The sequence below is a fragment of the Symphalangus syndactylus genome, chromosome X, assembly GCF_028878055.3.
Source record: "Symphalangus syndactylus isolate Jambi chromosome X, NHGRI_mSymSyn1-v2.1_pri, whole genome shotgun sequence".
Lineage (NCBI taxonomy): Eukaryota > Metazoa > Chordata > Mammalia > Primates > Hylobatidae > Symphalangus > Symphalangus syndactylus.
In genome coordinates this window covers 115,101,701-115,128,939 of record NC_072447.2, presented here as the reverse complement: position 1 = coordinate 115,128,939, position 27,239 = coordinate 115,101,701, and the positions used below count along the sequence as shown (strand labels likewise).

Below are 27,239 nucleotides of genomic sequence, written 5' to 3'. Positions count from 1 at the left end.
CACAACCACCAGCACCCCCGCCCAGCCCCTCCTTCTTCTCTATTAAGATCAATATTCCTGCAGGTCAGGGGCAAGCAGCAGATGGGTCACAGGCTTTTTTCAACCAGTTCTTTTCACAAGCAGCAGATTGCAGATCTGGATCTGGCTAATATTTGAAATCCCTTCTTTTTTCCTTCTCGTCCCTTTTTGTTTTTGCCTGTCTTCACCCCCATCCCTTTCTCCAACGCTCAGGTCTCTGAGGTTCCACCAAAATATGGAACTTGATTTTGGACATTTTGACGAAAGAGATAAGACATCCAGGAACATGCGAGGCTCCCGGATGAATGGGTTGCCTAGCCCCACTCACAGCGCCCACTGTAGCTTCTACCGAACCAGAACCTTGCAGGCACTGAGTAATGAGAAGAAAGCCAAGAAGGTACGTTTCTACCGCAATGGGGACCGCTACTTCAAGGGGATTGTGTACGCTGTGTCCTCTGACCGTTTTCGCAGCTTCGACGCCTTGCTGGCTGACCTGACACGATCTCTGTCTGACAACATCAACCTGCCTCAGGGAGTGCGTTACATTTACACCATTGATGGATCCAGGAAGATCGGAAGCATGGATGAACTGGAGGAAGGTAATTTAAATAGTGGGTGGTGGCCCTTGGTGGGAGGTGGCATCATTGGTTATGGTTACATTCTTGGGTTGCTTTGAAAAAAATTAGGCAATGTATTTTTCAAAACACCGGGTTGATTGATGCTCAAATTTCTAATGCTGTAGACATCAAAAGAGCCATTAGCAATCACCCTTCAGTCTCTGCTGAGGTTGAAGTGTGAATGGTGGTGATCATGCATTGTGCTTATCTGCCAGGGTATAAAAAGGAAAATCTTAATTGTAGCATTTACTCTAGATTTTGTTCATAATTAACTCTGAGTAGCACTATTGAGGCAGAGCATGAAATCATTAAGGGTATAACGAGGAAGGACATTTGGTTGGGTTAACAGAGTAAATATTATGCCCAAATTTTCTTTGAACTACTGAGAAATTATTTGTGAATTGCAACTCATTGGAAATATGCACCCTAAGAGCAGGATTTCCTGGACATATTCACAGAGGAATATTCTTTTAGGTAAGTGGTCGCTTCTCAGCTGTTGCTTCTAAAAAGCCTACTTTAGGGTGTGTCCCTAAGGCTGAGGTCATTGGGAGAAATACCAAAGAAAGCTGTAGGTATGTCTGGTATTTTAATAAAGACCATTCCTATTAGAATAGGAATTGACTCACTATACCTAAATCCCCTTATAACCTCTCTAGATTTTTGTATGGCAACTAAATTTTCTGAGTAGATTGCCCAAAATCCCAACAACTTGTGTACCCACCTCAAAATAGGGAGAATCCTACCTCTTACCAGAACTTACCCAGCCATAGAATCTTCTTTGTGGTCACTTAGAAAATAGATCTTGGGTCACATTTTTAACATTCTATATCATCAAATCAATTATACTGAGGATGCTTCCCTATTTTTAAATTGGTGGATATAACACATGTGATCAATTTGACCTAATACAGTGCTTTAAAGAACAGCTTCAAGGAGTGGTGATAATTAATGTGTTCCTCCTCAAGCCCCTCCCCCATTATGCAGCCCTCTCTCCTCACTCCCTTCATTCTCTGAGCAAAGGTGAGTTTAAAGCAGGCAGATCTCTAGAGTAACCAAATTATGAAATAACTAACAAGGAAGGAGAAACAGCACCTTAAAGGATTTGATGTGGGAAAAATCTGCCTCTGCTTCACTGCTTCTAAGTTTCTTGTGTTCCTAGACAAAGGAGAATGAGGGTTTCCTTTGTACAAGACACTAGTTCTCTCAAATAGCTGCTGTTGCCCAAGTTGTCAGGCAAAGTGATTGGGACCAGTTACTTATAAGAGACAATGTCCATATTGTTGCTGCCTCTGAGTCTCAAGGTTCAAGTTCGACTTTCTCTTTCTTTCTTTCTTTCTTTCTTTCTTTCTTTCTTTCTTTCTTTCTTTCTTTCTTCTTTCTTTCTTTCTTTCTTTCTTTCTTTCTTTCTTTCTTCCTTCCTTCCTTCCTTCCTTCCTTCCTTCTTTCCTTCCTTCCTTCCTTCTTTCCTTCCTTTCACAGAGTTTCGATCTTGTTGCCCAGGCTGGAGTGCAATGGCATGATCTTGGCTCACCACAACCTCTGCCTCCTGCCTCAGTTTCCTGAGTAGCTGAGATTACAGGCATGTGCCACCATGCCCGGCTAATTTTGTGTTTTTAGTAGAGATGGGGTTTCTCCATGTTAGTCAGGCTGGCCTCGAACTCCCGACCTCAGGATCCACCCGCCTCAGCCTCCCAAAGTGTTGGGATTACAGGCGTGAGCCACCATGCTCAGCTGAGATTTTTCTACATAGCTGACCTTGAAAAGCAATGCCCAGGAAGCTTAGATTATTTCATCATGTGCTCAATGGACAGGCAGTGGTTAATCCTAGGCCCTTCCTGACCATCAAAGGACTGGCCATCCTAGTGCATGTCTTAAAATAAAGGAGAGTCACGGCAACTTCGAAGGGTTTGAAGCTAGGTCGAGGGAGCTGTCCAACAGCGTAATTGTTAGGGTGTCTGTCTTTTGTCACTGTAAAATCCACATCTCAGTCAAATTTCAGGGATTTCTCTGTAACAACTTTGACAGACAAAGCACCCTGTATCACCCAATATGTCCTCATTTCCATGAACTGTGATATTCTAAAGACCACAATAGACATTAGGAAAGAGTACTGAACCAAGTGACATTGTATTCAGACCGAGTATTAGAATATTCTTGTGTCTGATATAAGAGAGGCGTTATGCACAAAATTTCCCCAAAATCCATTTTTTACATATTGATTTTTCTCCCTAGATATGTGTGTGTGTGTGTGTGTGTGTGTGTGTGTATTGATGTATCACGAGAGGGCTGGTGATAATCTCTGTTCAACATAGGTGGGCAATAAATGTAATTTTGAAAAGACTGCAGCTTTCTATTCCCTTGATTCCCTTTGAGTCATATTAGATTGAACTCCTCTTATCTATCACTCCTGGGTGCAGTGGTACTTCTTGGTGAATTCCTGGACTATGTGAGGTGTGAATAGGGCTCAGTTGCATTTGTTCACATGTCATCTACAACTATAAGGCACAGTGGACCTCAATACCCTTTTAGTCCTGAGTACTGCCTATTCAGTCAAGAAAATTCAGGGCTATGTCTGGGATAGTGTTAAGAAATGTGATCAATTTTCCCACTGCCACAGAGCCAAATGGGAAAGGGCACTGGGATGAGGAGGATGAAGACCATGTGTCTTTTTCTCTCCTGTTTTATATTTTAGAACTGCCCATCTGGGAATGGAGGACAGACATGAATGGAGCGTGAAATATCAGGGTTATTGGGTTCTAGTCTTAGAGGCAGCAGACTATAATGAAAAAAGAAGTCTTTGGACTCAGATTTGGTTCAAATCCAGGATCTGTCAGTGCTAGCCTGTAAGACCTTGAGGAAACCATCTAGATTCCCTAAGCCTCATTTTGTCATCTGTAAAGTGGGAATAATGGCTTTGAGGATTAAATAAGACAGTGGATATAAAGTGCATATTACTCTGCCTGGCACACAGTAGTGCTTAATAAAAGGTAGCTATTATTGTTTAAGTTATCTTAGTTTATAGCTGGTTAGCTACACAATCATAGGTTTGTTCTTATCATTAATGTGACTCATGTTAATTATTTTTAAAATAACTCTTTAAAAAAACAAACAACTGTATTAAGGTATAATTTGCATAACATGAAATTTACCCATTCAAGTGTACAATGATTTTTAGAAGATTTATCAAGTGGTGCAACCATCATCATAACATAATTTTGGACCATTTTCATTTCCTCAAAAAGAAACCCTATTCCAATTAGTTGTCACTGAATGTTTTCTCCAATCTCTCCAGCTCTAGACAATGATTAATCTACTTTCCGTCTCCACATATTTGCCTATTCTGGGCACTTCATATAAATTGAATCAAATACTATGTGGTCTTTTGTGCTTCTTTGACTTATAATAATGTTTTCAAATTTTATCTATGTTGTTCCATGTATTGGCACTTCTTTCCTTTTTGTTGAAGGATAATATTTCATGTATATGTAGACCACCACATTTGTGTATCTCTTGTGAATAATATTTTTAACTGTAAAATGGGACTAGTAACAGCCGCCTTCTCTATCCATTAGGGTGGTTGTAAGGTTAAACTTAGGTAATAGATATGGAAACATATTGACAAGGTAAAATTATAGCTACAGGTACTATTATTATTAATGATGTGAAAATACTAATAATGGAAATAATAATAATAATGATTATGACAATGATTATGTTAGTAAAGGATTGTAATGATCAGTGGTTTCCAAACCCGGCTGCCTTTCAAAATCTTTCAGAGCTTTAGAAAAATATTACATTCCTGGGCCACACCCAAGATCTATTGAATCAGAATCCCCAGAGCTACGGCCCCAGTGTTTGCGTTTTTACAAATCTCCTCACATGATTTTTACGAGCACTTAGACTTGGGAAGTATTAGACTGGGTGATCTTGATGGTTCCATTCACCTAACTAAAGTGGTAGGAGTTTTGAGACATGCAGAAATCTGTTTTAATTTTTTTCTTTTTACATCTTAAAGGAATAATAGAGCATAGAACACACTGTGTTTTCAAATGGCCACATTATTACATCTTTAGCCTAAAAATAAGTGAAATTTAAAAATAATTGGTTAATAATCCCTCTGGCCTTGTGACACTCCTTTGTCTAGTGCCTCTAGTCTATGGTTTTCTGCTAGATACAGAAATTATCAAGGGAAGCATTTTGGATCAAAGGTTATTGATGTCAGTTTTCCCACAGTCTTTGGGTACACCGAGGGTCTTAGTGAAGCCATGTAGGATGTGGTCCTCATTAGCTGTATCCCAAGGAGGTCAATGAATAAAATCCACTGGTGGGTTTTCCTTTTGTCATGTCTTTGTTTTTTTATTATTTTTTTATTTTATTTATTTATTTTTAGAATCTTTCTCTTTCCCTTTATATCTGGTCCAATTCTTTCCCCATTTTCTTGTATATAAGTATCCAGATCAACCTTGGGGGTATCATTTATGACTAGCCAGCTTTTCTGAACCCAAATTGAGACAAGTTCAAGAGTTATTTTACAGACCATGGGACAGAATATTTACAATTGGAACAGTCTTAGAAAATCCGAGCTGTGTAGTCACACTGGCTATGATCCAGTTCTTTTACCATAGCTCATATGTTTCAGTGAGATGAATCCACCTTCTCACTAATTTATTCTCTAACTACTAAAGTAAGTACATTGTCAAACACATGAATTTTAAGATACCTGGGAGGGATGCATTGGTAATAGATATGATAATATAATCAAATGTCATTTAATAATTTAATATAATACAGTAAAGTGTCATTTAATATATTCCTTCTTGAGTCAGGAAGCCCTGGAGAAGAGGAGAAAACCCAGGCAGAAGCTTGCTTTTGCACTGAGAATATACAAATATATATAAAATGCTTTTGAAAATGCAGCCTTCTAGAAGAGAAGGGAGGTAGACATTAGATCATCTCCAGCCCACAGCTTGTTTCATTTCTGCCCTTTCAGCTGTGCTTCCATGATTTCATTCCTTACCCCCTCACCCTAAAGCAGGTTTTTAGTTCCAGCCAATTTGCATCCTGCTTGGCTCTGAAGCCAGCTTTCCCTCTAGGCCCCCAGCTGGTAGGAAATAGCCCTTGGAAGCTGTGGCAGGATGGGAACCCAGCTGTGTAAAGGTGCGACACACCTCATCCAGCTCCAAGTGCCAGGCAGCAGGAAGTGCAAGAGGCAGTGAGCTCTGGCAGCAGACATTGAAAATGCTGGCAAAATCAGAACAAGGAAGTCTTAGTCTAGCAAAGAAGCGCATTTGATGTCTTTCTAGCAGAAATGGAGAGTCCTTGGAGGTGGGCAGCTATTTTCTTAACATTTAGTTATCCTAACAGCTTTGTTTTCTCAAGCCTGTTTGAGATGGAAAAGAGAAGGATTCCTTCTTATAGACTCTAGGACCGAGAAGGGACTCAGATGTCACCTAGTGCATTATCTTTGCTTTAGAGATGGCAAAGCTGAGACTCAGAGAGATTAAGTTATTTCCCTGAGGTCACACAGCTTTTAAGTGCCTCGTTGAGATTTGAATCCAGGTCTGTGTGACTCTTGAGTCATCACTCTTGACGACGATAAATATCCTGCCCTCAGCGGGCCTCTGCAGAGGCAGCAGCAGCTTTACTGGGTGTTAGCATAAATCTCCTACATTTGGCATTTGCCACAACTGGAAGCCTCCTTCCAACCAGCAGGAAATCTTATCCTTGAATCACAGGCCCCCAGCAGTGCTCATGTCATATCATAATCACAGCTCAGTTCCTAGGTGGTTGCCCTTGATACCTTCTCTTTTTTTTCCTCTTCAGCTTCTATTCCTGTTTTTTAAGTCTCTTTCTCTCAGCAATTTTTTCCTCTTTTCCTCTTTGCTCTTTCCTTCTTGTTCTCACCTCTATTCCGTAAGATTAGGGGCTTAATAATAACAGAAATTTATCAAGTGCTTACTATGTTCCAGGCTCTGGGATCAGTATTTTATTTTATTTTATTTTATTTTGAGACAGAATCTCACTCTCTCTGTCACCCACGGTAGAGTGCAGTGGTGCGATCTTGGCTCACTGCAACCTCTGCCTCCCAGGTTCAAGCAATTCTCCTTCCTCAGCCTCCCTAGTAGCTGGGATTACAGGCATGTGCCACCACGCCCAGATAATTTTTGTATTTTTAGTAGAGATGGGGTTTCACCATGTTGCCCAGGCTCTTGAACTTCTGATCTCAAGCGATCCACCTGCCTCAGCCTCCCAAAGTGCCAAGATGACAGGCATGAGCCGTCGCACCTGGCCATGGGTTGAGCACTTTTTATCCATCATCTGATTTGTGCCTCACAACAACCCCACAAGGTAGGTATTCTTATTATCACCCTTGCTTTGCAAAGAAGAAACTGAAGCCAAGGGAGGTTAGAGTGCACAACTAGGAAGTGTTGGGGACCCCATCCTGACTGACATCACATCAGCTGCGCTTTTTCCATTACTCCATATTCAGCCCAACGAGAGAGTGGAGTGACTAAAATGTACCACTGGAAGGTGCTCAACATAGATTTGGCTGAGGGCTGGGCCCTCTGGAAAGTTCTTGGGTGCTATATGATACTACAGCTGTCAGTCATCATGTTCATTTTCATCTGGAGACGGTTAATCATACTCATACTCCAGAAGCTTAAAAGGTTTAAGAGATGGGAGCAAAAAAGTCCAAAGTCCTAATAGGGCTACACAGCTGACTCTCCAGAGGAGACTGGATGAGTGAAATCATAAATATATAGCTTCACACATTTCCACACCACCAGTTGTCTGACAGTTTTAAAGTACATGACAAGTTATGGAAAACATCTGACTCAAAGGCAGTGACCTCCTGCAAGGTGCCAATGAATCTGGTGAACTGCTAAGTCAAGAGACCATTTCTAAGGTTATGGGGGTTATTGGCTGTGAATATATGGAGACACTAAAAGGACCCCTTCCTTCATCCTTTTAAGTCAAAAATTAAAGACCCCAGCCTATAATCACTTGGGTTGGGTTGAATTAACCAGCAAGGGAGTCAAAGAAATCAGAGCTTCTCTTGGCTGGGGTATTGACCATTTCATCCTGGGTGTCCATGTATGCACCAAGTGGGTAAGGGTGCCTATCCTCACTGAAAACCATCCCTTTGTCCCCCTGTCAAGATAGAACTCTGGGACTGAGGGCAGCTTTGGAAGTCACTTTGCTTATGTTGGATGCCACTTACCCTTCCCTTCCACACACACACACACACACACACACACGCACACGCACATGCACACATAAATGTCCTCAAAGGTACCCTAGAGATTTTGACTGAAACTTCTCTTAGCATTACTGAGAAATGTATTCATTAACATGTCTTAAAGGATTTGGTGCTATGGCAAAGCAATAAATATTTGCAAAGGGAGTGAATTACCAACCTGGTGTTTCTGAATGCAGTTCTCCTGCTGAGACCAAAGGAGAGCCATCAGACTATAATTGTGTTTAATGCTTTCTGTGCACTGGCTGGGGTTTATTTATTTATTTAGGGTTATTACCGATGACTTAAGCCTGATTAAATCACACTGTTTCTGCAGCTCAACCTCTCAATGAACTTCTAGATACCTTGAGGCTAATGTGTTTTACTCAACGAATTCAACCTTTTCCAATATTCTCTCCCCCAAGGCTGAGCCTGTCTCTCTTCCTATTTTCTTCAGCTCATAGTCCCAGGTGTCCAATCCCCTCCTCTTGCCTCTGATCCCTGCATTTCTTTTGCGATATTAGTCATTTCCTCTAGCCCAAGGTAAATGTGAAAATTACACTAGATCCTTCCAATCTGTAAATCCGGCTGTATAATGTATTCTCAGTTCTTTACCTCATTACTTGTGGCAGCCAAGGGTGAGCACTGGTGAAGATGACCCTGAATACACAGATCTTATGTGCATCCTTTGAAAGGATGGAAAGATGAAGGGTGAGTGGTAGAAACATGAGAGTATTTTTCAAGCAAGAGCTAGGGTGTTTATATGTACAGGTTGTTATTTAGACAGTTTCTCTGTCTAGTGTAGTGTAAGGAGTAGAGGACACACTCATACACACATATAAACATTCAACATATGCACATACATTTCACATTTCAATATTCCATACTTGGCCATATACTCTGTGTAAAGGATGACCTGGTTTCTTATCAAGTATGTATGTATGCCTGATATACAAGGCTATTTGGTTCATTTTAACTTGGCATAAAAATGTTTTAACTTTGAAAGTTTTCCTTGGTTCATAATATAACAAAGGGATGGGACTTTGAGTCCAAAAATAGGACAGGGATTTTAAGAAATAGAGATGTTAAAAATGCTCCAGTAATGCCCCTGAAAGCTAAACATACTCGAAACTAACGTAAATGTTTAAATTAAAAAAAAAACCATATCAAGCTTGGAACTCCACTTGTTATATTAAATTTAGACATGCTCTTTGTCCTTAGAACCCTTAGCTTTACAGAGTTCTTCAACTAGGTGTGTCATTATGTTGAAGGATGTTTTGAGAATTACTCTTGAATTTGGATGAGCCAAGTTTTTAGCCCAATTAGGAATTGCACCTAAGGTTGGTTAGTATCACCATTTATTGAAAAGTTCTACTCCAGTGTCAGTGTGTATTAGTTTGGTTAGAATAATCCATATATCTGCTATTAAACTAATCATGTAATCACTTATTTCTTGCCTTAGGGGAAAGCTATGTCTGTTCCTCAGACAACTTCTTTAAAAAGGTGGAGTACACCAAGAATGTCAATCCCAACTGGTCTGTCAACGTAAAAACATCTGCCAATATGAAAGCCCCCCAGTCCTTGGCTAGCAGCAACAGTGCACAGGCCAGGGAGAACAAGGACTTTGTGCGCCCGAAGCTGGTTACCATCATCCGCAGTGGGGTGAAGCCTCGGAAGGCTGTGCGTGTGCTTCTGAACAAGAAGACAGCCCACTCTTTTGAGCAAGTCCTCACTGATATCACAGAAGCCATCAAACTGGAGACCGGAGTTGTCAAAAAACTCTACACTCTGGATGGAAAACAGGTAGGTACTTTTTCAAAGTACTTTTCCCATTTTTTCTAAATTCTTAGATGATCATGTTATACCTAAAATATCATTTCTTGTAGACGGACTCTTCCTCCACATCTCATCATCACAACCTGATATTATATGTTTCTTTTGGAGAAAAGGTATTTTTAGCAGGCAAAGCAATGAATCAGGAATCTGAGGCTCTGAAATTCAATCTGCTTCTGATTTACCATGCAGAATGGTCACTTAACCTCAGCTTCCTTATCTGCTATGAAAGATGTGTTAGAACCTAGGTTCTATGAATTCTTATGAATATGAATTTAGCTATTATATGATGCAACCTTCATTGTTCAATACATGTGACTGAAGATGATATTTGCCCATTCATTACTTTTTAGATACCCTCACATTGGTGCTCAGCATCTATTTTGATAAAAAGGAAGTCGAAGTGACCTTCATATACTCTGAAAGAAGTCAGATACGGGGAAAGCACTGAAGCCTCTGGCTCGTTGTCTTTGCCTCACACTAAACCATATTTATTCTCTTTCTCTTTTCCATATGACATAGCTGTCTTAATTTGGTTCCACTGATGGTTTGTGTGAGAAAGGGACTATTTCAGGATCCTAAAATTAGCCCAAGAAAGATGCTGCCATCTGTTCCCCCTCCAAATCAGGTTCTTCATGTCATTGGTTATACTACTAAAGTGCCACCTATATTAATATCTGGGAAAGAATGCAGCCAGGCGTCTCCATCAGACAGATGCACCATTCTCTTGAGTATAGGGAGCTGTAAATATACAACAAAAATGTTCCAAGGGAATTGGAACAGTGGCTGGTTCTGTTGGCTCTAAAGAGAATCCTGATCTCCCATCAGAAAAGACAAGTGTGGATTAGTATCAGTCCATATATTCTACCTCTTAAAATGCCTTTGGTGTTTAAACAACTATATAGAAAAGGTATTCTTAAAAGGCGGATTCACTATATATTGAAGTTACTGATGAGTGTTCAAATGCAGACCTGTGCCTCCTCCTATAATTTCTGATAATAATAATGTGTGCTCCAAGATTTTAAGTTTCAGGGAAAACTCACCCATGTACTGGGTACTTCGCACCTTTGAGAAATATTTGGCCTTTGTTTCCCATCATTTTGCCATCTGAGAGCTACCTGGACGCATTGGTTATACCTGACTTGTGTTTGTTGTACTGAAGCAATGGGTTTGTCTGTGATGTTGGGAAAATCTCCAATTCCCAAGCATTTCTCTAAGAGTGTCTATCTTCTAAGCACCATGTATGTAATAAACAGGAGCTGTCTAAGTATAGGCCTGATTGCCAAAGCCTCATCTCAGAGAAAGAGGACATAGAAAGTTTAGAATCACTGGATCACAGAGTTGAGAATGACTTTAGAAACCATGACATTTAATCTTCCGCCTAAGCCATGGATATCCTCTACAATCACTCTATAAGACTATAAGACAGCCTATTTCACTGTTCAACATCTGTGATTGTTAGAGTTTCTTTATATTAGGCATAAATCTGATTCCCTGTGCCTTCAGCCTTCTGAAGTAATATAGGAATATGCAAATCAAAAACATAAGACTGGGATTAAGAAGATTTGGACTTTAGTCTTGATATTGTCACTTAACCACTTAACTGTCCTGAACCTCACACTCCTCCTCTGTACAAAAGGACCGATAACACCTGCCCTGACCATGCTCACAGGACTCTTATGAGCATCAAATCAAATAATGGATATGAAAGCACTCTGTAAATTGACACATGGGTATATACATATATATATATATATATGCATACAATTCATCATTAAATGAGATTTATGGCAATTTTCACATATTAATAAATGTTAGCTCTCTTTCCCCTGCTTTATTTATTTATTTATTTATTTATTTACTTACTTTTGGAGACAGAGTCTCACTCTGTCACCCAGGCTGGAGTGCAGTGGTGTGAATTCGGCTCACTGCAACCTCTGCCTCCTGAGTTCAAGCAATTCTCCTGCCTCAGCCTCCCAAGTAGCTGGGACTACAGACGCACGCTGCAACACCCGGCTAATTTTTTTGTATTTTAGTAGAAACGGGTTTTCACTGTGTTGCCCGGATGGTCTCGAACTCCTGAGCTAAGGCAATCCGCCCACCTTGGCCTTCCAAAGTGCTAGGATTATAGGCATGAGCCACCATGCCTAGCCTCTTCCCCCTACTTTATCTCTATCATTCTTATTATAAATTTCCAACATTTGTGAATATATCATGCCTTGGCATTCTGCTTTTGTTCCAAATAATATATAAAGGGACACCTCCATCTCCTAGGGAAGCAAGCTCCAGTCCAGTGATGCATAGGGTTTTGTCCTACAGCAGGCCGTGCAGAGTGGCAAGCTCTCTCAAACTCCTTTAAGCATCAGTTCCCTTTCTTTTGGGGACACATTACAAAATACCAGTATATGATATGACATTCATGTAGAGAAATAGAGTGGTGCCCAGTGGATCTGAACAATGCCCTTTCAGGCATCTGTACCTCTGTATATACGTTCCCTTTCTTTAAAATGTCTTCCTCTGCCCACCCTGACCCCTGGAGGTCATCTTATAAGACCTGGCTCAAATATCACTTTATCTTTGAAAATTTCGGTCTCTACTAAGGAGGGTGAAAGCAATCCAAACCCTTAAAAAAAATTAATGCTCAGCTCCTGGTATATTATGGATTCTCTATAAATGTTTGTTGATTGAATGAACTGACATAAACAGATTTTCAGATGGCCCAGGTGGATGTTTTGAGGACCCTTCTTTCAATTCCCCAGACATTATCCTTAGGTCTTTCAGAAGAGATAGGGGGCTTCCAAAGGAGTGCATATTCCATCAGGTGCCTTCTATCTGGTGGTTTACTTGGAAGTCACTGAGGGCAGACATTTAAAGCAACATTTCCCTAAATACATTCTAAGGAGAAATGTCTCCATGTCTCCACCCCAAAAAGCTCTCCAAAAAGAATTCTGTGGGCAAATAAGATTTGCCTTATTTGCAGTAAAATGCTGCAAATTGTGTGCCATTCTTAGAGATTCACAGTGCTCATTGGCACATTGAGTGCTCTGAGAAGTTCTACAGCAAGGAAATCCATCTCAATCCTACTTAACCACAAACATTTTTTTTTTTTTTTTTTGAGACGGAGTCTCGCTCTGTCGCCCAGGCTGGAGTGCAGTAGCGCAATCTCGGCTCACTGCAAGCTCCGCCTCCCGGGTTCACGCCATTCTCCTGCCTCAGCCTCTCCGAGTAGCTGGGACTACAGGCGCCCACCACCACGCCCGGCTCATTTTTTTGTATTTTTAGTAGAGATGGGATTTCACCGTGGTCTCGATCTCCTGACCTCGTGATCCGCCCGCCTCGGCCTCCCAAAGTGCTGGGATTACAAGCGTGAGCCACCGCGCCCGGCCTAACCACAAACATTTTTAATGAAATATACACACACACATACCCACACATACATATATGTATATGTATGTATATATACACACACATATATGTAGATACACACACACACACACGCACAGAGTGCACTAGAAAATGTTGTTTACATAAAACACTGATGATTAGGAACTAACTACTGTAACTTTAATGGTAACATTGGTATGCACAGGGTAACCACAAATTAAATATTGTTGTTTTGTTACAGCAAGGACATTAAATAAAATTTGGGGGTACATGGACAAAACTACTAATTACAAAATAGATGCTGGGTATAGTGAAAGTTGGTGCCAAATTCAAAATTTTGGAGCTCAGCTCATTTCCCAGGTCTGGTGATAACAGCACTAATGTTAACACCTCTCAATCACTTTGATTATTAGTGGGTACTCGTACTGCTTGCGAATATAATCTTTTTTGGGGAGGCTGAAGTCACATGTATTGCAATAGCTTGACTTGCTTGGATGAGATTCCAATGCATGTTTTTGGCTACACGTGACACAAGGCACTTAGTTGTAAGAACAAAGTATGGTCAAGGCTATTTGTTATGGAATGATTTATTCATGAAATCAAGGCCATCGCTTGATTTCAGTGTTCACTATAACTGGATTCCAAATCGACCAAACCAAATGGTTTTCCCTCTTCATATAAATAATGATCAGCTAAAAGAGCCCAGTTGGTTATTGCAAATTTATTGTTGCTTCTGTAATTGTGTGTATCATTTGACTGATTGGCTTACACTGATTGACAAGCAATCTGCAGACATGGCTCATTTCTTTCTCTCTGTTTTTATTTTGTTTGAATGTGTCTTTTAGAGCCCTTGATCTTTTTAGGGCTTACGTTTGATGTTATAGAAGTTTGGTTTCCTGCCCTCTTGCCTCTGAGATATTTGTGGTCTGTGTAGACAGAAAAGCCAACCACCACTAGTAGGAAGACACCCCAATTGATTCCTCACCTCACTAAGAAGTTATTAATGATATAAGAAGTAGTGGGTAGGGCTCTGACTACTCCCAGGGATTAAAATGGACTTCTAGGAGGTCAAAGAGGACATGATAGAGGATTGGACGGTGATGCATATTAGTTCACTTGCAGGTGAAAATTGTTCTTTAGATTCCTTGGCAGCTGGAGTGGTTGTGGAGTGTTGACAAAATTATCCAAATATTAATTTCCATAACTAAAGTACATATTGACTTTCATGCATAAAAGTGATGGATACATAAAAACTGGGACCCAAATTTCTGGTTCACATGATAGTAGTAGTTTAATAGATACATGTTCTGGCCTTAAAATTAATTGCGGAGCTTTAATAACAGACTTCCAGCTTTTTGGCATCATACACAGGGGTGCAGCTGGTCTTCACAACATCCATTTTCATGCTACACTGATTGACATCTCTAGATTCAGTTTTGTCCACACCCAGAATCTGTGCAAGTAGAGATTCACTATTGCCTCAATATACATGCCTAAGACATAAATATGGCCTTTAGTGCTTGTTTTAGCTTTGTTGGGCCAATTTTCAATTGGATGGATTTATTTTATGTTTTTGTCTGTACCTTTATAGCACCGACTACTTGGATCTGAGATTACAGGTCTCAGAATAACAGAGGAGAGGTTTAAGCCGATTCCAAGATTATCCACAGCCTTGGAAACTAGTACAGGGGTTTTAAGGAAATGGTTGATGCATAATATACAGATGAGAGCATGAGAGATGTTTCAATTGCTGCTTAGTATTCTAGGAAAGACTTGCCCTTTCCACGTTGCCATACAAAAGAACTGGGTGCTGTAAGCACAAAGGCAATTGCAGGAAACACAGGAAGACAGATTGGATTTAACCTTGGAAATGTTGAGTGCACCTACCAAGGTAGGTGTGTTTTTCCTTTGCCTACATAGACAGTTTTTCTCTCCCCTGTTATCTCTGCTTTCCCCAGTAATATCTGATCTTATTTATACTCCCTGGCCTCCAGCTCTGTCAGACCCAACCTCTCCCTTCTCCTAGTGTTATGACCCTGTCAGTCAACATTGGGCTGATTAGAAAAGGCCACGTGGCCATAAATTATGCCCCAAGAGGGAGGTCATTTATCATTGGTCTTCACTTGAGAAGGTCAAGGCTGGAAAGTTGATGTTTTTATTACCAAAATTCTCCTTCCCCAACCTTTCAGAGGTTCCTAGAGAAAGGCTTTGGGAGGATTGGCTTGAGCATGAAGTGTAATAGAACAAAGGTGAAAAGCCAGGCTGGGCTCTGTGAAAGGAGACAGTTTGCAAAGTACCATCTCATATGTGGTGGTAGATTTCACACTTTAAAAGAGTGGCCAAACATCGAATATACTGCCCTTCTGGAAAGAAAAGACTAAGTGTAGCCTGGTGATCAGTTATTTCTTCAGTAATTTATCCTCTTAGAGTTTTATTGTTGTTGAGATGCTCCTGGCTCTGAGCAGTGACAGAGGTGTGACTTGGCCGATTCAATCAAAAGCTTTGGCATAGAATTCCAGTCTCTTGTGCTGACTAGTCTGTCACTGTCTAGCATTCAGCAAGTGGAAAGAGCCCTAGGCTGGGATTCAGAGGCCTGAGTTTTAGTCTTCACTCTGTTCTTCTCTAGCTATGTAATGTGGAGCCAATCACATCTCTTTTTGGGCCTTAATTTTTTAAGGAGCCTTAGTATATGACCTGTAAGAGTCCTTCTAGTTCCACAATAACAAAGTATCTACCTCATAGTGTTGGTTCTGTGTAGACATGTTTTCACTCTTCTGAATGTACTCTACCTCTCTATGCTCCTAAGGATTGCCAATGTGATGTAGTACTTACTTTGGTGGATACATTGCTTTCTAGGATGGCCTCTAAATGGTATTTGCATAATTCTTATGTTCAGATCTTTCTTGCTGCCTGCAATGACATCACCAAAGAATATTTTCAAACTTGTAATTTTCATTTTACCCCCTTTTCTTTACACTGTGGGTGGTATACAGAGCAAAAGGCAGAGGACTCACAAAACAAAGCAAGACAAAAGCCAGCCTGCTAAAACTGTGGCAAGTGTTTGACAGTGCCATTATTAAGCTATTTCTATCACAGTGGTGCTATTTTCAGTGCTAGGGAAGGATTATTGCTAATGGGGGTGGTTAGCACTGGTGCTAAATGCATTGCTATTTCTTGAGTAGACTGAAGAGATTCATCAAGTGGGGATTGATCTATCCAGGGATGCAGGCTGTTCCATTTAAAACTGTTGAAGTAACGATCTTTTTGTTCTTAGTTCTTTATTTTCATCTGTTTCATTGTTGTCATTCCCTCAAAGTGAGAGAGAAAGCATTGTCTCCAAAAACAGTTTTTAAAAACAGCTTTATTGAAATATAATCCCCACATTATATATTTCACTCATTTTAAGTATAAAATTCAACAGCTTTTAGTATATTCACAGAGGTCTGCATCCATCACGACAATCAATTTTAGAACATTTTCATTATCCCAAAAAGAAATGCTGTGCCCTTTAGACATTGCCCTCTAGTTCTCCGATTCCACTTCCCCATCCCTAAACAATCACTTATCTACTTTTTGCTCTATGGATTATCTTATTTATGACATTTAATAATAATGGAATCATGTGGCTTTTTGCACCTGGCCTGCCTGACTTAGCATAATGTTTTCAAGGTTCATCCATGTTGTAGCATATATTGGTACTTCATTTCTTTTATGTGTGAATAACATTCTATTATATGGATTTACCACACTGTATTTAGTCATTTGTCTATTAATGGACGTTTGGGTTGTTTCTATCTTTTGGCTATTGTGATAATGCTACTATGAACATTCATGTGCAGATTTTTATGTAGATTTATGTCTTCATTTATCTCAGGTAAATATCTCAAAATTGCTGGGCTGCATAGTGTGTTTAAAATTTTAAGAAACTGTCAAATGGTTTTCCAAAGTGGCTGTACCATTTTCCATCCTTATTCGTAATGTATGAGAGTTTCAGTTTCTTCACATCCTCACCAACACTTGTTATCTTTTATTTTTTTATTAGATCCATCCTAGTGGGTGTGAAGTGGTATCTGTGGTTTTTCTTGATTTGTTTGCATTTCCCTAGTGACTAATGATATCACACATATTTTCACATGCTTATTGGACAATTGTATATCTTCTTTGGAAAAATGTCTATTCAGATCATTTGCCCATTCTTTGATTGAGTTATTAGGCTTCTTATTAATGAGTTGTAAGAGTTCTCTGTATATTCTAGATACAAGTCCTTTGTCACATATATGATTTGCAAGTATTTTCTGCTAGTCTGTAGCATGTCTTCATTTTCTTAATGATTTTCTTAATTTTTCAAGAGAAAAAAGTTTTCATTTTTTATTTTTATTTTTTTTTTTTTTATTATTATACTTTAGGTTTTAGGGTACATGTGCACAATGTGCAGGTTTGTTACATATGTATCCATGTGCCATGTTGTTTTGCTGCACCCATTAACTCGTCATTTAGCATTAGGTATATCTCCTAATGCTGTCCCTCCCCCTCCCCCCACCCCACAACAGTCCCCGGACTGTGATGTTCCCCTTCCTGTGTCCATGAGTTCTCATTGTTCATTTCCCACCTATGAGTGAGAACATGCGGTGTTTGGTTTTTTGTCCTTGCGATAGTTTACTAAGAATGATGTTTTCCAGTTTCATCCATGTCCCTACAATGGATATGAACTCATCATTTTTTATGGCTGCATAGTATTCCATGGTGTATATGTGCCACATTTTCTTAATCCAGTCTATCGTTGTTGGACATTTAGGTTGGTTCCAATTCTTTGCTATTGTGAATAGTGCCACAATAAACATACGTGTGCATGTGTCTTTATAGCAGCATGATTTATAGTCCTTTGGGTATATACCCAGTAATGGGATGGCTGGGTCAAATGGTATTTCTAGTTCTAGATCCCTGAGGAATCGCCACACTGACTTCCACAATGGTTGAACTAGTTGACAGTCCCACCAACAGTGTAAAAGTGTTCCTATTTCTCCACATCCTCTCCAGCACCTGTTGTTTCCTGCATTTTGATGAAGTCTGATTTATTAATTTTTCTTCTATGCATTATACCTTGGTGTCATATCTAAGAAATCTTTACCTAACCCAACATCTCAAAAATTGTTCTTCTAGAAGTTTTATGTTTTTAGCTCTTAGATTTAAATCTCTGATCCATTTTGTGTTAATTTTTGTGTACAGGATAAGAGTCAAGGTTCTTTTGGAGAGGGGCACACAGATATCTGATTTTTCTAGCACTATTTGTTGAAAAGAAAAGATAAGGTAGTTTTCTTAATTTAAATTAATATGAACAGTGGCTCATATAGCCAAGCCCTCTGAAGGTTTTTAGAATTTCTAAGAACTGTGGGTGTGAACTAATGTAACACAGGAGCTTCTCCTATACAGATGTTGTGGAACAGTACTCTACAATACTCTGCAATGCAAGTACTCTACAATACTCTAAGGCTGTATCAGTAAGGCTGGCTTAGTCTTATTTTGTGGGGAAAAAGGGGGTCTTGATAGGAGAGGCTAAAATGGGCTATTGTTCCTTGACAGTGCCCCCGCCATGTTCTAGACTCCTAGAGTTCCCACCCAGACCTATCTGAACTTCCCTGTCAAATATCCTATACCCTTCTGGTGATGCTAAGCAGGATTGGGGGAGGGGAGTAAGGAGATGTCCAAAATTGTTGGGGTTATTTTCTTTTGTAACATCTTGAGATATAATTCACATATCACATTTTTCGCTTATTCAAATTGTACAGTTCAATGATTTTAATATGCTCACAGATATGTGTGACCATTACCAAAGTCAATTTTAGAATATTTTTATTACCTCTCCTACCCTCTATCCCCCACAGCCCTAAGCAACCACTAATCTACTTTATAGTTCTATAGATTTGCCTTTTCTGAACATTTTGTATAAATGAATCATATTTTATGATTCATATATATATGATAAGTGACTAGCTTCTTTCACTTAGCATAATATTTTCAAGGGTCATCCATGTTCTGTCGTGTATCTATCTGTACTTTGTTCTTTTTTATGGCTGAATAGTACTCCATTGTATGGATATACCACATTTTATTTATCCATTCATTTTTTGATGAACATTTGGGTTGCTCCATCTTTTGCCTATTAATAATGCTGCTATAAACATTTGTGCATGATTTAGGTATAGACATATATTTTCATTTCTCTTGAATATATATCTAGTAATAGAATTGCTGGGTGTTGAGGTTTCTTGATGTTCTGTCCCCTAACCACCAAACTCATGTTTCTAAAACATGTACCCCAAGGCATGCTCCAAACAAAGAAATTCACAGTCTTTTTTTTTGTATGTAGATATTTGTCCCCCAGAGGTCTTGCCTAAACAATATAGAAGGAAACATGAAGGTTTCTTTATTAACTTTTCTTAAAGCTAGAACAAATCCTAAGAAGCTATTTTCTTGTTCTTTTTAATCTGAGTCCTACCTTGGCCCTCCTAACTTTCCAGAATCAAAGATGCATTCTAAACAGTTGGGACCTTCAATCCAGTGGGTCACAGATTCTCCCCCAAACCACCAAAGTTGTTATTTTGAAAAAGGAACAGAAAAAGGAGCTTCTAGAATTCCAGTCTATCAATTTTTCCTAGATTTAGAATACTTTTATAGTCAATACCACATATTCTACCCTCTTCAGGTCTTGTGATGTTAGCTTATGAGATAAAAAACAACTTGGGTGTAGGGAGCCACAGCAGGTTTTCATCATTAGCCCAGTTGTCATCGACCAGGACAATTTGCTGTCCAGGGGACACTTGGTAGATATATTTTTGGTTGTCACAACTAGGGAAAGGGTGCCGCTGACATCTAGTTGATATAGGCCAGGGATGCTGCTGAACATCTTACACTGCACAGAACAGCACCTCCCCCCACAAAAAAAGAGTGATCTGGCCCCATATGTCTATAGTAGTCGAGAAACCCTGCATTACAGGTAAGGTGCTGGGCAGACACAGCAGAAGATGAAGCTGAAAGGAAGGCAAAGGCAATATTTAGCAATGACCTTGTAAACCATGTTAAGGAACTGGTATTAGTCCATTTTCACACTGCTATAAAGAACTATCTGAGACTGGGTAATTTATGAAAAAAAAAGCGGTTTAATTGACTCACAGTTCCACAGGCTTAATAGGAAGCATGACTGGAAGGCCCCAGGAAACTAACAATCATAACAGAAGGTGAAGAGGAAGAAAGGACCTTCTTCACATGGTGGCAGGAGAGAGAGCGAGCAATGGGGAAGTGCCAAACAATTGTAAACCATCAGATCTCATGAGAACTCACTCAGAATCATGAGAAAAGCATGGGAAAAAATCTGTCCTCATGATTCAATCACCTCCCACAAGGTCCCGCCTCCAAAACTGGGAATTACAATTCAACATGAAATTTTGGTGGGGGCACAGAGCCAAACCGTATCAGAACTTGATTGTTACCATGTGTTAACAGAAGCCAGTGAAGGATTTTTTTTTTTTTTTTTTTTTTTTTTTTTTTTTTTTTTTTTTTTTTTTTTTTTTTAGCAGGGTATCACTATTGCCCAGACTGGAATGCAGTGGCATGATTTTGGCTCACTGCAGCCTCGTCCTCCTGGGCTCAAGCGATTCTCCCACCTCAGCCTCAGCTTCTTGAGTAGCTGGGACTACAGGCGTGGACCACCATACCCAGCCAATTTTTGTATTTTTTGTAGAGACGGGATCTCTCCATGTCGGCCAGGCTGGTCTCAAACTCCTGAGCTCAAGTGATCTGCCTGCCGCAGCTTCCCAAAGTGCTGGGATTACAGGTGTTAGCCACTGTGCTAGGCTCCACTGAAGGATTTTAAGCAGGGAAATTATATGATCAGATATGCAGTTTGAGTAGGTCACTGTTGTTTTGAATTTCAGGAAGACAAAACTAGTAGAGAGTCCAGATAGGGGCTGTGTGGTAGTACAGGCAGGAGAATAGAAGGATCTAAATCAAGGCAGCAGTAGTGGAAATAAAAAAGGAGAAAACAAAGCCAAGAAATATTTGTGAGGTAGAAACTGGAGAACTTAGTGATTAATTGAATTTGAGGGTGTATTAATTGTCTATTGCTGTGTAGTAAGTTACCACAAACATAGCAGCTTAGAACAACACTCATTTATTATGTCACAGTTCTGTAGGTCAGAGTTAAAGAAGGCTTGACTAGATTCTCTGCTTAAGGCCTCACAAAGCTGAAGTCAAGGTGTCAGATAAGATAGGCTTTTATCTGGAGGCTCTGGGGATGAGTCTAGTTCCATGCTTGTTAAGGTTTGGGGCAGATTTCAATTCCCATGTCCTTCTTAGATGTCAGCTGAGAAATGTTTTTAGCTTCTAAAGGTTACCCACATTCTTCTCACATGTTCCCTTCCATTTTCAAGCCAACAACATACATCAGATTGTTCTCATGCTTAGAATCTCTCTGATTTCCTTTTCTACCACTACGCTGAGCAAATTCTCTGCTTTTAATGGGGTCATGTGATTAAAATGGTCCCAACTGGATAATCTCCCCTTTGATTAACCCAAAGTTAACTAATTTAGTAACATTAATTACATAAAAAAGCCCTTTTGCCATGAAACATAACATAATCATGGGAATGGCAACTCATAATTATAATTCAAAGAGAGGAGAATATACAAAGTTCAGGGTCATTGAAGGGTCATTCTTAGAATTCTGCCTACCACAAGTGAGGGAATTGGAGGACTCAGGTGACTCTGAGTTTTATGGTTCAGTTATGTGGGTGGATGGTGGGGCCACTCACTGAGGCAGGGAAAGCCAGGGCAAGAAGTAGGGTTATTTATTTATGTATTGACAGAATCTTGCTCTGTCACCCAGGCTGGAGAGCAGTGGCATGATCCTTTCTCACTGCTGCTTCAAACTCCGGGGCTCAAGTGATCCTTCCGCTTTAGCCTCCCGAGTAGCTGGGACTTACAAGCGTGTCTCACCACACCTGGCTAGGGGGTTTAGATGCATTGAACTTGGGGTACTTTGCTACATCTAAGTGGAGACTCCAGAAGGAGAAAGTGATAGATATGGATCTGGAACTCAAGAGAGAGGTCTTGGCTAGAGATACAGGCTTGGGAGTAATCTTCAAACAATGGTAGTTAAAATCAGGTAAGTAGATGACCTTACCAAGGGTGCATGTGAGAAATTGTCCAAGGAAAAGGCCCTGTAGACATTTGCATTAAATGGGTGGGTAGGCATAAGAGCCCAGGAATTGCTAGAGAAAACCATGGAGAACTAGATGAAGATGTATCCAGAGAACACTAAAAGGCAGGTGCGGGCAGCTGTGTCAAATGTAGCAGACAGGGTCTGTTTCAGATAAAGATTTAGGATAGTAAATCAATAAAATCCAGATGATTTGAATAGTCCTTATTGCTGGGAACAGAAAGCAAAATTCTCCAGTAGACCAGAGGGCAAGCCTTGGCTCATAAAGACTCTCAGAGGTGACTAGGCAGATGGAGCTATGACTGGGTCAGGCTATTGGATCTGTTTCTTGGCAGCTTCCCATGCTCCAGATCTATCAAAACTAGTCTGTCCAGTGTCCCATTTTTTCTTTGCTAGCTCTTGTTTTATATGTAGTTGGTTGCTAAAATGTCCCGTGTAACTTACTTATGTCATGTATACACTATAACATATAGAGCTAGCCCTTAGTCCAAGTGTGTGCTCTTGTCTTATCTTACCACTTAAAGCCCTAACTCAGATAGATCAGACATTTTCTGAGTCTGATTTTCTCAAAGCCTTCATCATAGTCCATGGATTTAGTTGGTAAGGCTCTAACAAATCAATCCTCACTATGTTAGCTCCTATCAATTTAGAGCACATTTCTCAAATTACACTATATGTAACACTAGTCTGATCAAATATTCTGTGGTCAAATAAGTTCAGTAACATTACATAGTATAGTCTCCTCTTGGAAAAAAGACTCCAAGAATCCCTCTACAAAGAAATCTGCTTGTGTTTAGACCAGTATTCCCCAAACTTGTTTGAACACCAAACCTTAAATATAAATCTATGACCATATGGTAGAATGCACTTTGGGAATCACTGGTCTTTGCCTCAGGTATTTATTTGTATTTTAATTAGAGAATCTTGAAAAGGAAAAACCTTCAAGGCTGAAAGGAATAATTAAATTGAAAGAAAACAGGCACCACTGCATTTTGATAGGGTTTATAAACTAAATCAAAAAGGGCTTTTTTGATAGAGTACCAACAATCACTGCAAAGGTTAACACCTATTCACCCATGGTAAGGGCAGGACTTTAGAGCATCCATCTCTGATATAAACTATAGAAGGAAAAGGAGAAATTGAACAAAAGGGGCAAATTTTCTAGAAGATGTTTGAATAGTCCCCCAAAGTTGTAAGAGGTTAGGAAAATCCTATTGGTCATAGGCATTAAAGTCTGGCTTCTCTAGCCTTAGTGGTAAAGAGGAAGTAATATCAATTGCCAGGTTTAGAACCTTCACAATAGATTTAGTCCTATACAAATAAGCACTCCTTCCACTCACCACACCATGCTGCAGAGTCTCACTGGAGGAATCAGTCAGGTTTACTAATTAGACTTAACTTCCATAAGTAGTGTTTACCATTTAAATAGACTGCACACTTTCTATTGCACCAACCCCATACTTCTCCAGCTGGCAATAATTTGGAGGACCCTAGGGGTCTGAATGGCTCGCACAGCATGATAATATCCCTTAAAAGAGGTTTTGAGCCAGAGACCAGCACCTCTCTAAGTCTCTTTGTGTCTGCATACACACACTTGTGCCCCTGTTACTTTTAAGTATTGGCTGTCTCATCTGATGAAGTCGTATATAAATATTTATATGTCAGAACATTTCTGGTCTTACTCACCAGAGACATTACAGCCTTGATAAAAAGCCTCCCTCTGGCAGTATTTGCCTCCACAATTTATTTAATATGGCAGTTGATAGGTGAACTTCCTCTTGCTGTTTGCAAAGAGAATGGAGCCTTGCCTTGCTTGGAGTTTCAAGTGTTTGACTTGTCTCCTGCTGGGAATTGATGTTTGCGCTTTCCCAGATTTCTCTGATTAAAAGAAGTGTGAGTTCTCTAGCAGGTCATCCTACCCTTTAGATTTTGGACCTTTAGGAATAGTTGATAAACTTAGGAATGCATTATGCTTCTGGTGGGCCCTAGGCACTTTTGCCTTTGTGGATCTCTTCCTCCACTAAAAAACAAACTACCATTGTGCTGATATAAAGATGTATATATTAATATTACATTTTAAAGCATTTTTACCAACCTAAAAGTTTATTTATGTTTCTGGTTTTCAAAGAAATTAAACCCTTTTCATGGGTCCATAAGAGTGCTGTGGGCCCTAGGCACTTTGCCTACCATACTTAACAGATAATCAGCCCTGGATATACAGAGCAATCTGATTTCTGGGCCGGCATTGTGAGGTAACATTGGCTAAGCAATGAATAAGAATGGTATGACTCATTGAAGGTTTAGTCTAAGAATGCGGTAGCTTCTTGGATGTACCAGCTACTAATTGAGATGTACCAAGGAGGACTTCTCCCCTTCCTTTGTTCTAACATATGTTACCCACTATACAAAGCATGGTAATAAAACGCTGTCAATAGCCGGCATTTTTTTCTGGCTTGGTGGACTCAGAGTTGGGAATAGAAATTTGCCTCCTCAGCATCTTCTAGGAGAGGCTTCTGGGAATGATGGATGGTGTCATTCATTTTCAAGCTGAAACTTTTTCTGTCATTTAGCCTGTGGTCCTACAGAAGGCAGCTGAGTGAAGGTGGAGTGGAAGTTGATTAGCAATGGGATGAATTACTGCAGTTCATCCAGAGAAAAGAGGGTAGGGCTGGTTTTAATCCATGTCTGTATTAGTGGTAGTTAATTTAGGCAGCTCTATGTCAACCCCAACCGTAATCTTCCTTAGCAACAGCCACCCCACCCTGGAGTAGGGTTCTGAATCTGACCACTGCTGTCACATTGACTGCTGAAGAGTTTGTTTCCTAATGATTTACCAATAAGCCCTATCTGGAAGCTGGTGGTCGTTGGGATTAGACACCAACTGATGTAAATAGAAGATAAGAATTTAGAGGGGACACTCTCATGGGGTTTTACTTTACATTGCCACTTTGCTTGTAGATATTTTTCTGGCTTGGTCCGGGGCTGGCACTTGGACTCCAGAGGAAATAACTGTTACTGAGCAAGCTAAAAAATTTCACACACACATTCCCACTCAGCTTAACAGTGCTGGCTGTGGTTCAGTTCACTGAGTGGTATGGAGGTTGGCTACTCCACAGGGACCTTGCTGAGACCTGAGGTCAGACAGCAATCATTCTCCTTCCCATCTTTTCAAGCAAAAAAAAAAAATGTTTAAATCAATCAATAGGTTCCCATCCCCCTAGCTGGATGTGGCTTTCAAGGATGACAGTATCTGCTCCATACTGCCCTTGCCCTTGTCAAGTCCCAGCCTGAAACAGAACAGAATGATGTGGGGTAGCTAGTTTGTGTATGTAACACATACAGCATAAACACGAAGATTCTAGATTCTGGAAATCTTCATACAAAAGGCAGAGCTAGTGATAGAAAACAAGAGTAATCAGATTGAAATATAATTAGAAAGAATTAAGGCTGATTAGAGTTTACAGTCTCTAGGAAACTTCCCTTTGGAATACAAAGGAGAACCTGATTTTCCTTCCTTCCTTCCTTCCTTCCTTCCTTCCTTCCTTCCTTCCTTCCTTCCTTCCTTCCTTCCCTTCCTCCCTCCCTCCCTCTCTCTCTCTCTCTCTTTCTTTCTTTCTTTTCTTTCTCTTTCTCTTTTGACAGATTCTCGCTCTATTGCCCAGGCTGGAATGCAGTGTCATGATTCTGGCTCACTGCAATCCCTGCCTCCCAGGTTCAAGCAATTCTCCTGCCTCAGCCTCCCAAGTATCTGGGATTACACGTGCCCACCACCACACCTGGCTAATTTTTGTATTTTTAGTAGAGACGAGGTTTCACCATACTGGCCAGGCTGGTCTCAAACCCCTGACCTCAGGTGATCCACCCACCTCGACCTTCCAAAGTGCTGAGATTACAGGCGTGAGCCACTGCACCCAGCCAAGAACTTGATTTTCCATTAGTCAAAATACAATAGATCAGAGGTCAGCAAACTATAGGTTTTTTAAAAAGGACAAAAAATATACAACAGAGAAAATGTAGGACCACAAAACCCAACATATTTATTATATGGGCTTTTTGTGGTCAGGGTTCTCCTGTGAAACAGGACCAATAGGATGTATATAAAGAGATTTATTTTATGAAATTGGCTCACACAGTTTGTGAGGGCTGGCAAATCCAGGGCAGGCCAGCAGGCTGGAGACGCAGAGAAGAGTTGATGTTTCAATCCGGAGTTCAAAGGCACTGCCTTTTCCGGGGCATTTGCCAAGCCCCGCAACACAGGAATAAATTGTGGAAAAGAGCTTTGGTCAAGGGACTCAGAGACTCCTGCTTTGCCACTAAAGAGCTGGATAATCTATGAGAAACCACCACCTCTCTCTGTATCTCAGTTTCTGCTTTGGTAGAATATATTCCCAAAAGTTTCTTCCACAATGCAAACATTCTGTGCACTTCAGTCCTCCCTGTACATAAAGTTCCATGATAACATAACTCAAATTTCAAACTTTCCAAAATAGCCCATCTTAAGCTGCTTCCTGGCAATGTCTAGAAATAATTCCATGCTGGCAAGAGTCCCAGACATCAGTAAATTTTAATTATCTATTATATAAAGAATAAACAAAATGCTCAATAGTTCCAATTTTTAGTGACTTTCTTAATAGTAGGTTCTATTAATAGCCGACTGTGATGGTCCTTTGTAATCACTAAACCGCAATGTATCCGTTATTTGCAGAGTATTGTACTATCACTTTGGGAGACTCTATAGGGGCCAGAAAATAAAGTATCTAGTTTTGAGGTGCTTACAATCTAGTCAAGAAGACAAGCTCCATACCTAGAGTAAAGTCTTATATCTTTAGAGTAACATATGAACAACTGTCAGGGGCAGAGGCATTATCATGTTCATAGATGTATCCTCAGGACCTAGAACAGTGCCTGGAACATGGTATATGCTCTATATATATTG

The 27,239-nt window shown here is 40.1% G+C and overlaps 1 protein-coding gene across 5 annotated transcripts in view; it reads left to right on the top strand.

The window, feature by feature from the left end:
- Nucleotides 1–27,239, top strand: part of DCX (doublecortin) — a 118,882-nt gene that overhangs the window by 1,544 nt on the left and 90,099 nt on the right. For all 5 annotated transcript variants that reach the window (XM_063634322.1, XM_055268262.1, XM_055268260.1 and 2 more), the window contains exons 2-3: nt 232–617; nt 9,335–9,675. In XM_063634322.1, the coding sequence (XP_063490392.1) occupies nt 254–617; nt 9,335–9,675 (705 nt within the window). In that variant the 5' untranslated portion in view covers nt 232–253. The remainder of the gene's footprint in view (nt 1–231; nt 618–9,334; nt 9,676–27,239) is intronic.